Source organism: Pocillopora verrucosa, chromosome 10 (genome assembly GCF_036669915.1).
Source record: "Pocillopora verrucosa isolate sample1 chromosome 10, ASM3666991v2, whole genome shotgun sequence".
Classification (NCBI taxonomy): Eukaryota; Metazoa; Cnidaria; class Anthozoa; order Scleractinia; family Pocilloporidae; genus Pocillopora; species Pocillopora verrucosa.
The window spans coordinates 20,619,689-20,632,769 of record NC_089321.1 but is presented as its reverse complement, the minus strand read 5'-3'; the positions used below and the strand labels follow the sequence as shown (position 1 = coordinate 20,632,769).

At 38.4% G+C, this 13,081-nt stretch overlaps 3 protein-coding genes across 3 annotated transcripts in view; all 3 read left to right on the top strand.

Annotated features, from left to right (window-relative positions):
* The window catches only part of LOC131774801 (all trans-polyprenyl-diphosphate synthase PDSS1), an 8,030-nt gene extending 5,302 nt beyond the window's left edge, over nt 1-2,728 (top strand). The window contains exons 6-9 of the mRNA XM_059090882.2: nt 296-376; nt 503-616; nt 1,159-1,239; nt 2,087-2,728. Coding sequence (XP_058946865.1) covers nt 296-376; nt 503-616; nt 1,159-1,239; nt 2,087-2,227 — 417 coding nt within the window. The 3' untranslated portion in view covers nt 2,228-2,728. The remainder of the gene's footprint in view (nt 1-295; nt 377-502; nt 617-1,158; nt 1,240-2,086) is intronic.
* A 3,058-nt stretch (nt 2,729-5,786) lies between these two features.
* LOC131774827 (probable G-protein coupled receptor 19) lies at nt 5,787-6,986 on the top strand. Its single transcript, XM_059090910.2, has one exon. It carries the CDS (start codon nt 5,787-5,789, stop codon nt 6,984-6,986), a length of 1,200 nt encoding a protein of 399 aa, XP_058946893.2.
* A 4,323-nt stretch (nt 6,987-11,309) lies between these two features.
* Nucleotides 11,310-12,365, top strand: LOC131774826 (neuropeptide Y receptor type 6-like). Its single transcript, XM_059090909.2, has one exon. The coding sequence runs from the start codon at nt 11,310-11,312 to the stop codon at nt 12,363-12,365; it is 1,056 nt and encodes a 351-aa protein (XP_058946892.2).
* The last annotated feature ends 716 nt before the right edge of the window (nt 12,366-13,081 follow it).

Genomic DNA, 13,081 nt, shown 5'->3' with positions numbered 1-13,081 from the left:
GTGTTCGTTCATGCGTGTGTGCGTTATGGCCCAAGCGGAAGCTGTTTATCCTCTTGCATGTACAGCCAGGGTTTTTAATGTTCTCAAAATTGTTTCCTTCAAAGAAACAAATTTAGTATGTAACTATTTGAAGACAATTTGTAATGGTTTACTTACCCTTAGGATTTTCAAGACACTGTTAGTAGTGACCTTTACACGAACCTTTTTAAAAGCGGGAAAATGATAACATGCGTATGGTTTCTGAAGCTACTGAAACGTGAATCAATCATTTTAACTATGAATATTTGATTTTCAGGTGGCTGTATTTGGAGATTGTGGCCCAGAAGTACAAGAAATTGCCTTTCAGTATGGCAGAAATATTGGAATGGCTTTTCAGGTGAGTCAATTTATCATTTTGAGTCACTAGTGTTTTCATGGTTATCATTACGCCCCGCCCCTGAAGGAGAAACGCGCCACTGTCACGTACGAGTTGAATGAAGTTGTTCTCTGTCTGGTGTTGTAGGTAGTAGATGATATTCTGGATTTTATAGCCAGTGAAGGAGAGATGGGAAAACCAACAGCTACAGATCTTCGGCTGGGGCTTGCAACTGCGCCTGTCTTGTTTGCGTGCGAACAGGTAATAACACTACCTATCTGCTGAAGACCTTAAAAAAGGTTCATGTCAGTTAAAAAAGAAAAAAAGGAAAGAGATGGAATAGAGATAGGTGTAGGTACAAAGTACAGGATTTCATATTTATTAGCGGTTACTATTGGACACGCTCGTTCGGCCAAGATGGGAAGTAAAGAATGCGGTTAACGAGTTAGGGCCATATTCACTACAGAGGAAAGCGTGCGTAGTCTTGTCTAATAAAACCAAGCACTTAACACTTCGCCGCTAACATTGCAGAAGTATAATTTTTTTTCGCTACTGCAAATTTATTTGCTCTGCCTTCAAGAAGCATTGTTGCTGTATTTTGTGCCGTTATTACTGTGAAAAAGAAACGTCTGGAAAAGTTAAATAATATGAAAGAAAAAAGGACCCATAATTTGCAGACTGTGCGAGCATCTCGACAGCCATGGATTGCCAACCAAAACATTGAAGTCAGTTTAACTCACTCACTCTCAATGCCAGATATACAACAAATGGACTTGTTTCCTCTTGGTGTGTTTAATTTACAGTACCCTGATTTGAATGCGCTCATCATGCGTCGGTTTAAAGGCCCTAATGACGTGGAAGAAGCTCGGGAAGCAGTTTATAAGGTTTGTTGCTCTGAATTATCATCTTCTCATCTCATAAGGAAATTCAAAAGTTTCTTTAGGCTTGCTTTCCACCTCAGGAGTCGCTCGAGGGATGGGCGTGGGCTACTTACTTGGACAGTTGCTGAGTATCGAGTCTACTTTTCCTGTCCGTTGTCAAAAGATTATGCCTGTGAGGTTGTTTGTATCTCCAGTTTATAAATTTCTCTTGCGATTCTTTCTTGCACCCTCCTGTCGGCTATTTGTAATTTTTGCTCCGCCTTCACTGATGTACCCGGCCAGACGTGGTAGATAATAGACAAATTAAGATGTAATTTAAAGTGGCAGACTAGTCTTTGGGCAAAATGGAACCAATTCATTCTTTGAGATATTCAGAGAGTTGAATGAGATGAACTAGGTTATGACTGTGGTTACTACACCACAGTTTTATTTGTTATGAATTGGAGCACCTCTGGACCCACCCAAACTTGTCCCCAATCTTCTCTCCTTTGTCACCCAGAGGTTCTCTCATTTGTATAAGAAAGAGATCCGTGACGGGAAAGATGGGAAAAATTCCTGCTGCTTTGTCGCCGCCCACTTTGACTCGTTCCCATCTCTTAAGCCTGAGCTCATTTGAAGACCCTGGCGATATGGACCGAGCAAGGGAATCAAATTCGGTTGTTGGGTAGGACGTGAATACTGACAGCTTCGTCAGTTTTTCGTTCGTTATTTCGGTTGTATTGTTTTTATTCTTGTTCACGGTGATAACTTGTTCGCGGTAATGACATTTTCGCGTCGATACATACTCGACCGTCGAAATGGCTTAAGAAAGAAACTGATTATCAATTTCCCCCTGATTTTTAAATTTCAGAGTGATGGTATTGCACGCTCTTATACACTGGCCAGTCAGTATGCTAAAGAGGCAGTCAAACAAATCAACAAGCTGTCTTCTTCTTCCCAGAGAGATGCATTGATCACAATCACTCAGCAGATCCTACAAAGACGAAAGTAACCACTTGGCGACTTTCCGTTTCCCTTCTCCCCCCTCCCCTCCCCTCCCCCCGAAAATCTTACTCTTTTATTTTTGTCTTTAAGTTGTAAACGAATTGAGAAGTGATCACGAAACTTTTTAGGAGACTAAAGACTGACAATATTTGCCGTCTTTCTACATGACTTGTGCGTTGAAGTGTAAGAGTACAACTCTAAGAAATAATTGATTCTATATTTAAAAGGATTATAAACTGATTCTGTTTTTAAATTGTGAATAAATATATAGTCACTTGGTTTAAGGAATTCTTACTTATTTACGATATGAAATACGTAAGAGAAACTGACAGACTTGAGAACAATGATGGAAGGAGTTTTAGGGGCCCATCTCATATCAATGAGTCTGTCGAGCGCTCTCACGCTCTTGACCAGCGGCTAAAAATTTGATGGCTATTCTGCATGCTTTTGTTCAAATGGAAAGTGCATGAATTCCATTGAAGATAATTAAAGTCACATGGTACACTAATATAGCCAATTTTTTTTGCTTGTGTGATACAGATACAGATACAGGGAAGTGAAGTAATATGAAAACGTTATTCAGCACTGATCTGGTCACAATTTCGTTCTTTTGGCACTTTCTAGTTGACGTGGAATTCGATTGCTCTTTTGAACTGTCCTAGACTCAGATAAAAATTGCCGATATTTTCATTGTCCCCTTTTTCTTGAGTAATTTCTAGATGACGTCGATGGTACTCGATTGCTGTATTGAACTGTCCTAAACCCCGATATCTTGTTAACATATTACTACCAATAGCGTAACTCCATTTTCTGCATGTAAATCCACACACAACCCATAATTTCTCCATTCGCTCTGACGAACGACTAACGCTCGAAACGTCAGCTTTAAAACTCTTTACATATTTCCATTATCCTTTTTTCTCCGGTCTAGCAATTTCTAGATGAAGTTGATGGTACTTGATTGCTGTTTTGAACTGTCTCAGCCATGATAAGCTTTTCCGAGATTGCCATAACTCTCTCCCTCTTTGGCCTTGTTTCCCACGTCTTAAGCAATTTCTAATTGACGTTGATGATACTCAGTTGCTGTTTTGAACTGTCCTGAACTGCGATAATCTTTGCTAAGATTGCCCTAACCCTCTCCCTTTCCCGCCATGTCTGCCACTTCTTTGGCAATTTCTAGCTGACGTTCATAATACTCAATTGCGGTTTTGAATTGTCCAATACCCCGATATACATTGTCGAAATTTCCATAACTCTCTCCTTCTGTTGCCTTATCCCCCACTTCCTTAGCAACTTCTAGATGACGTTGATGTTTCTCGGATGCCTTTTTTGAACTGTCCCAGGCCACGATAAGCTTTACCGAGATTGTCGTGGCTGATTCCCTCACTAGCCTTATCTCTCACATTTTGGGCAATTTGTACATTATATTGACGATGCTCGATTGCCGTTTTGAAACCATCTAAGACTTTGATAAACGTTGCCTATATTACCATACCATACTATTTTTTCAGCATTGTCTCCTACTTCTTTGGCAATTGTTAGATGACCTTGATAATACTCGATTTCTGCTGTGAATTGTCCCAAACCATAACTAGCATTGCAAATATTGCCATAGCAGATTCCCACGCCAACTTGTCTTCAAATTCTTTGGCGATTTCTAAATGACTTTGATGGTCATCCACTGCTGATGCCCACTCCAGCCTTGTATCTGTTGTGGTTCAATTTTTTTTCTGGTTTAAATTTTTTACAAACCAGCGCAAAATTTTTAAACTGTTCGAGATTATGATAAGCGTTGCCTTGATTGCCATTCCTGACTCCATTTCAGATCTCTTTCTTATCTTTTTAAAAAGAGAACTGGAAACTTCCTCTTCTTAAGAAGGAGACCTGAGCCCTTCCTTCACGCTCCTCTTCTTTGATTGGGGTCAGTGACTTATTAAACCACTACCGATGCGCGCTAGACGACATAATGAAAGATTGATTTTACTTTTGTCCTAAGAATTTATGACTTGCCAAAACCACGGAGTGTAGGAAACGGTAAGTCATAAATCATTCCAAATAAAATTGACATCTGATGTAATTTCTATGAATGAACCTTTAAAAATATGGTTTTGGAGGTCATTTTGTCCACTTCACTCTACTTCATGCCAACAAGTTAAGCTGAAACCGTTTCAGGAAATGAAACCGTGTTTACGTAGAGGCCGTTACTTCACTTCTTCTTTATTTTTCTTTCATTTTATTTTATTAGTTTTTTTCATGTATTCAAACTTGATTATTCAATATTTTCTTTCGTGTCACTTTGTCGGCAATCAATTACTGACACGAAAATATCTCTTCGTTTTATATTGCTTCGCGTCTCACCGAAAAAAATTGTAATCCTTTTTGCGATACAGCCACAGTAAGTATCTTGAATTTTTCCTATCAATTTATGAGCTTGGATGACAGTTTTTACTAATGGGTAGTAACTTTTACCCGCTCACTTATAGCGGGAAAAAATTGAATTAATATTTATTTAAACCAACTTATACAATTTAATTATGTAACCATAGCCCTACAATAATGCAATAAAGCTCAGTTGAAGGCAATTTCCTTTCAGCTCATTGCATTTCCAAATTCTAAAATTTTAGAAAATTGTTCCTAGAAAAAAATCTTAATTTTCTAATTTCAGGAAGTATCATGTAAAATTTAGTTGTTAAGTAAGTTTGAATTGAGCCATTAATATTGTTTTGTTTTATAAAGCAAATGCCAGTTTCTACAATTTTCATTTCGGTTTTTGAATAAAGCAGGTGAACTTTATCATTTAACGAAAATTAACCCAGTGCTTAATGAATTCCCGGAATAATAACAAAATGTTTCTTTTGTCTTGTTCTTGAAAACGATTTTCATTTACTTCTCATTATAGGATAAGTTAAGTAAATATTATCATTAAGATACCATATTAATTATTAATTTAGTCAGGGAACCATCATTAAGCGCCTTTGCGTCACTGAACTGTTTGATTTAACCCTTTCCCAAGATCAGCTGTCATAAGAACGCCTTTCTCTCTCTCGAAACGTGTCAGATTTCCACAAGTAACTGAAGGTGAGCACGAACGAAGGTGAAAACCGTGAGCTACTCCTGCACCTGTATCCTTTCATTCATTTCCTTGTTTTCAGAGCCGTAAGGATGTGTGTATCAATAGTGAGTTCTTGATAAATTCTTATATCTTGAAAATGCATGACAAGACGAAATATTTTACTTCTTCCCAGATGGAAAAGATTAGCGGACTCACAAGCCTCTGATTCCACTGACTTAGTGTATTGTTTTACCTTCATCACTTTCCATGCACTCTCGGAAAATTGTGTTGATAGTGAAAAGTCCAAACTTCATCTGCGGTCCCCGCACTGGTTCTTGAAGTTAGAGTCGAAGACAGGCTCTTAATAGGAAAACCGTCGTTGTATCAAGCATATTTGCTTTTCCAGCGAGTTCATTCCAGCAAGGCTTGAGACATTTACAGGAAGCAGGAGCCTGACGACATCCTTTACCGAACACTCAAACATTTGCTGGCTTTTTCCTCCATTAGAATTCTCATGGGTAGTACGCAAACTTTGGAGAGGATTGTTGCTTCAAGTGATACTGTAAGTAATTTTTCGCATCTGAACAATAACACGGAAGCAATTGACGATATCTACGTGTTCACGCCGGCTGGAGACACCGCTAAACTTGTGCTCTGTTCAGTTTTGTTGGCTATTGGAGCATTGGGATTTTTCGGCAATTGTTTTTTGTTCTATTTTCTGTGTCTAAAGGTTAATAAAGCCGCATTTCGAGCCAGCCGTTTCCTGAACAATATAAGATTGTATCTGAGGAGCTTAGCTCTGTCCGACATTTTTACTTCTGGCGTGGCTCTACCTCTATTATGCACTCAAGTTTTATTTGATGTCTTCCAAAGTGGGTGGCCATGCAAGATTGCTCGATATTTCCAGTTAGTATTCCCTACCATTACGCTGAATAACCTCATGGTGATAAGTCTAGAAAAGTACTTATCAACCCGGCGAATTCCACGCACGTTCAGCATCGAAACAGTCCGTAAAATGATCATTGGTGCGTGGGTATTTGGAGTCCTCATTATGTTAGTTTCTGTTGCCCCGTATAACGGAATGAGACTCAGTCTCAATGAAACCCATTTTACCATTGTGTGCAGAAATGACGAAAATTTCTACCCATTTCGAGTAACGATGCTCTTATTTCCATTACAGTACATCCTGCCGAGTATATTTGTGAATTTCATCAACATAAGTTTGATCAAAACAGTGTGGAGAAGAAGTAAAACAAGAGTTGGAAACGGTACAATTAACGCTTGCAAGACTCGGTTGACAGTCACGAGAATAAAAGGAACATCGCTTCTCATTGCTATAACCTTTTCCTTCACCATTCCGTGTCTTTTCTTTATAGCTAATATTGCATACACTCAGATAGCCAAACCACAACGAGGTTTTGCTGTAGATTATATAATACGCTATGCTGCTGGCGGTTTCGCATTTGGTAGCAGCGTGATAAACTTTACGATTTGCCTAGCTCAAATGAAGGACTTCCGGGAGTTTCTGAAGAGTTTTTTAGTCTTAAAAGCAAGGAAAAGAGGCAGACCTCGTATTGTACCTGTGATCTATAGGACAACAGTACAACAGGGCCTTTCATGGCAAAAAATGAACTCAAAAGATACGACGAACTGGCTTGAATTAAGCCATCAAAACAATCGAGCAAAAATATTTTCCTTCTCGAACTCCTTGTAAAGAAACTCAGGAAAAAAATAGACCAAGCGCTGGCAAGCGTACGCTGTCTTCCTTGCTAACAGCTCATTGTTGTCTTTGCTGGGCAGCTGAAGATCGATTCATGCCAAACGATCGTGTATCAATTGAATTATACAACAATTATACAACTCAACTTGTTTGGGTGCTCTCCAAACCTCCCAAGTGCATCCATTCCTCGATGAAAGTACACCTAAAAACATGTACCAGTTTCTTTTCTAAGATCAAGAAGATATCTTTTGACAAATCCATCTTCATGGGTCGACATCAACGAATATCACAGCGGGAAAAGAAACCTGAAATAGTTCAGGATTGTGCGGACTTGCCACTTGGTTCTCTGTTAGTGGTAGCGTTTATCCGGCCAATGAGAGGCCCGTATTCAAGAAATCCTCCTGTGTCCACGCATTTTCTACACTTATAGGTTGCATGGAACGCTATCTAGTATTGTATGGAAATGAATACACAATAAAAAAGAGGCGAAGTTGATGGAGACGTCAGCAAGTTTTCTCAATTTTTTAGTCACTTCAAAGATATTATAACTATTGAGTATAGCCACTATATAATTTGGTTTTATAAAGTGACTTAATAGTGTAAATTAGCCACCGTTAGGAGTTTCTAGACTAGCGTTTTTGGCGTCAGTTAGCCCTAGAATACATGAGAGAAATTTTGGGTTGTACGTGTTTTATATGCAGCAAAATGGAGCTACACCATTAGTAGGAACATTGTAACTAGAAAAACAAGAATAAATTAGTTGAATGAAAAGCGTATGTTGATACCGTGAAGATTAAAAGTGGCGATTTGAAAGCTAAATTTCTGATGTAGAGTTTTAGGGCTTTCCGAACTGCCTACAGCCTGGTTTATAAATAATCCTTTCCTTGACTGGCCTTGGTTATTGTTTTAGATTGGTCTTCTCCTATGCCCTGTTTACGAACTTTGTGTGATGCAAATCACGGGAGCTTTTCAGTGCATTTTCTCCGGCGTGTCGTATTCGCATTAACGCTTGAGAGCGCTGATGAAAACGACGACTTTAGAAGACGGTTTCAAGAGAGGGGCATTTTGAAAATTCTAATATACAAAGCGTCGCATTTTGTCGCCACTGCCAGCATTCAAAAGTGTTCTAGAAGGGACGGAAGAAAGTAAATGCGTCAAAAGGTACGTGCTTTCGAAAGAAAAATTAGAGGGAAAGTCCAAATTATTAAGTGAATAAAAATCCTTCAAGTTACGTTTCGGCGCAAACGAAATTGATAGTTTTGAAAATGCATTTTTGCGATCGTATCACCAGAAAGATTTCCTTTCGGGCGAGAAGCCGGCCTGAAATTCCAGCTCAATGAGATTGCGGACATTGACACCAGAATTAGTGAAAACCTGCACATTCAATTTATTTCATTTTTAATCCAGTGCTCGGCAAAGTTCGATGCTCTGCTCTGCATTTATGAGTTACAAGAATTTGTGTGGAGAAGCTAGTATAAAACTACTGCAAATGAAAATTAGGCTTTTTTAATCTGCATCAACATCATTAATATTTTCTTACAAATAATAGGGAGTATCTTCCATTTAGGTCGGAAGGTGTGAGAGAACTTTCAAAATAATCTTTCTTGGAGTGATTCTAATTCCATATTTCACCCCTAAGTTCTGATATTTTATGTAAAGAAACAATACACTCCCATATAGCATAGCTTCTTCTTTCTGGTGTTTTTAATAGTGTAATCCTGTTGCCCAGAACTACGCTTAAAAAAACAAAAAAAAGAAACAAAAAACAGAAAATAAAACATACCCCTGTTGCCCAGAACTACGCATTGGAAAAAAACATGCCCAAACCGTGAGCCATGTTTCAAACGACGAATAGTGAAGTGCTGCTAAAAAACTCAGCGCGGAATACACTCAAAAACACTTTTAAAAACGCTCACCTAATTAAAAACATATATAAACAATAGTCTTTTTTCTCATTTTGATGTAGATAAACCGGTTATATTCTCTTGTAAGCTTAAGACGCAGGTGATTTCCCAAGAATAGCGTCATTTTATTTTCGTCAGTATACGTGTAAAGTTAAAATTTTGCCAGCTTCGAATGCAGTACTCTTTTTCTGTTGGTGATATTGATAAACTTCAAATTGAAGAAGAAGAGGGAAACAAAAGGGTAGGAAATTTTTCCCATCTGTTACGCTCCCAAAGCGAGACGAAGTATAATTTTTTCACTGAAACTGCTACAGTTTTACTTAATGTAGTTTAAACAGCACCAATGGGGAATGCTGATTTCTCCAAGCAATTTTTGCTGGAACGAAAAACAAAACTTCACACTCTTTCCACATTTGTTAATTTCATAATAATATCTTCAATGAAGAGAAAAAAAATTAGATTTGAAACGAATTTTGAAATTTATCGTCATGAAGAAACAAATTGTACCTTTGAGCTGAAAACCATTGTTACACAAAACACAGGAGTATGTTTTTTTCGCACAATTACGTCGCACGAAAACTCACTAGATTACATTCACTTTAGCTAATGGGGCGATTTCATTACGAAAGTGCATTCAATCGAACTAATGCAGTATAGGGCTCAAAGTCAGTCTAAAAGCAGTTTTAAAAGGCACAGTTGTCCATTTGGAAAGGAACTGATTGAACTTAAAGAGGATGAATTATACTCACAACGTATGGTTAATGGTTTAAAGAAAAAGGATAACAGCTATCAGCTATTCATGAGAAACCTATTTCGACAAAAACTGATCAAAGAGACGTTTCATTCGGCTTTTCATATGTCGGGAAAATCCCATACGATTGGCGATTTCACTGTTTCGCGACCCTCCCAGATTTTCCCAACATATCGAGAACGGGGATCTCTACGATTTCGAATTTTCATGCGTAAAAATTTGGAACGGTCGGGAAAGAATGAAATCTCCGGTTGTTTGGGATTTTTCCTGATTCTTCAAAACAAGGCCTACGAAACGAAGAGAAAAAACGAGTGGTTTGGTTTTTAATGACAGAAACTGAACATCTAAAACATAAGGTTTTCTAAGAATCCAGACATTTGCATTTAAGAATTAATCGGAAATCATTTGGAAGGATAAATAGGACAGGAACAAAGGGATATAGATGAGATGTCATTTGGTATTTTCTTCAGGAGGTTATTCAGTAAACCACAATCGAACTCCTTTCGAGTGCTTTATCGAGAGTAGATCAAAATTAAGCATGAAACGAGACATTAGGTTTCGAAATCTTTTTTTTTCTACGGTCATTCATTATCAGTTCGTGCTACACTTATTTTGTCGTAATAAAGGATTTTTTACCTTCTTTTGTTTAATAATATCATGCCGTTACTTTGCAAATATGATATATTGAAAAAGTGCTAAAAGAACAGAATTAAATTCCGTTCTTAACTTTTTAAAAGTTTTCTCTAAAACACGTAGAATAACTAACAATCTTTTTGATTTCGTGTAAGTTGGTATACGTGCATTGTCACAATTTCTTGGGTTTTGTTTCTTGATTTTTTTTTTTAGCGCTCCTTGATTACCAGCTTTTCATTAACACCAATTCTATCCAGCGGAAAGGATATTTTAGAAATTCAAATTTCCATGTTTATCTTCAGTTGCTCTTTCGATGATCCATGTAATGAAATAAAATTCTCAAGAGAATTCCTTAAAGCTATTCAGCAAGATAAAATATATCTAGTCACAGGAGTAACTGCAAACCCTTTATAAGATTCTTTAGTGCTACGTTTTTTCCATCGGCCCATAGACCGATAGGACAAGAGTGCTTACTGCCTCCCCCCTGCTAAGGGATCAACCCTTATGAATACACAGAAAGTGGCACCGTTTTCACTGCCTCCAAATCTGAGCTAGTGATGCAACACAGGATATTCCTTAATAGTTCAGAGGAGGTTTGCTATCAATCGGTTAATACGAGGTTGCTTCGTAATTTGTTTTCCACGAAATAATGTTGTTTCAACCTGTGTTTGTAGGTTTGCTTGCACTACTTTAAACTTTATGGACCAGTTGCAAAGGCGACGAGATATGACGTCATGAGTCGTTAAAATACGTTTTGAACGCGTGTGCCATTATGAAAAACGGCGGCATGGCGATATGATCGAAAAGCCACCGAAACCGACTGAAAGGTAAGGAAGATAAAATTTTCCGGCAAAAGAGCCTTGGGGAACCATCGTTCCTCGTCTTGAACGTAGAAGGGTTGGTTAGTGTTGTCATGGTGCGAAAACCACTAAATTGTGAACATCAGGTAGGCCTGATTTTTGTTGGTCACTTGTCAATACCAATTACGAAACATTTTCCCTTACTCCCTATCGACAGACCTGTGCTGAAATGGAAAAAGGAAAAACTTGGTGGCCATCTCCTAACTGGACTTCAAACGATTCGTCACGCATGGGCCGTAATCAGACTGAAGCAATGGACCCTGTTTACGTGTTCACGCCCGCTGGAAACACTGCTAAACATGTGCTCTGCTTAGTTTTGTCAGTCATTGGCACAGTAGGGTTCGTTGGAAACTGTTCGCTGTTTTACTTTCTTTGGCAGAAGAAAACCACAAGTCCAATCCAAAAGAGTCGTTTCGTGCGCAGTTTGAACTTGTATATGAGGAGTTTATCCCTCTCTGATCTCCTTTCTTGTTCCATGTCGCTACCCTTTCTATGCCTTCAAATTCTTTTCGATCTTATGCAGAGTGGGTGTCTGTGCAAGATGGTTCGCTATTTGAATTTCGTGTTTCCCGCTATTACGATAAATAACCTGGTTGTTATCAGTTTAGCGAAATATTTATCAACTCGTAAGAATCCTTACACGCTTGGAGTCACCGCAGTCCGTAGGATGATCATTGGGGCTTGGATTTTAGGAATAACCACCATGTTACTTCCAGCAGCCACTTACGACGGAGTAGCAGTGCGTCTAAATGACAGTCATTTTACAGTGATCTGCCGTTACAATCAGAACTTCTACCCCTTTCAGATAACCGCCGTTATTTTCCCATTACAATACGTCATTCCTGGCATTTTCATAACATATGTCAACGCGTGTTTGCTGAAGACTCTGTGGATTAGGACTGGAAGACAAATTCGTCATGCAAAGACTAGTGCCTTCAAAGCAAAACTTACAGTTACCAGAATCAGAGCAACTTACCTTCTAATTTCTCTTACATTTGCCTTTATATGCCCATATTTTGTCTACATAGGCAACACTGCATACACCCAGATAATGAAACCGCAGCGCTCATTTTCAACAGATTACATTGTGCGTTATGTGGGTGGCAGTATTGGGGCATATTTTAGCAGCGCCTTAAACTTCATCATATACTTTGTCCAAATTAAGGATTTTCGCGCATATCTAAGAAACAACTTCCGTTCGCGATGCATCAGGATCAACACGTAGTAAAGTAAACAGTTTGCTCCGTCGAGACAGAACAACCTGCAGGAAATTGAAAAATGTCAAGTAAAGAGGGTGACGTGCATGAAAATTTAAATGTCCTGTGTCCTGTGACAATAGTTTCTTTACTTCAGTCGCCTTCACAGTGGCTTCACGTTGGTATTTTTGACAAGTCTTTACCTTAAATGTATGACGATCCCTACTGATATGAAGAAAAAAGAAATGATTGTAGGCTGTTCGTAAGATTTGAGTGTTACGCGATAGTCTTTTGGTACTTAGGTTAAGTAATTGTGCGCGCATACGGGACGAAAGCTCACTGTAGAAGGACATTTCTTTTATTAAAACAAAAAATCTTATAAGAACAAAAAATGGAATGTTCCGTACAGCTGCTTGTAATTCAGCCCAAACCCTCTGTCGATATGCCTAGCTTATTGATGCTGAATACACGCAAGAAAAGACCATTTTCTTTCGCTGCTCGTTTCGGACATTATCTTTGTTACGTTTTGCCTCTCTTAATTATGTCTAAAAGATGTTAAGGTTTATTAGTCTTGTTTTTGGAGTGCAAGAGTTCTTATTTAATACTTCCTTCGTTATTTGAGCATTGTTCATGAAAAGATTGTTCGATGACATGTCAAAACGATCGAATTGTTAGAACTTCATTCGAAAGCGGATGTTACAACAAGAACAACTTAGATATTGAATGCATGATCAAGAATATACTC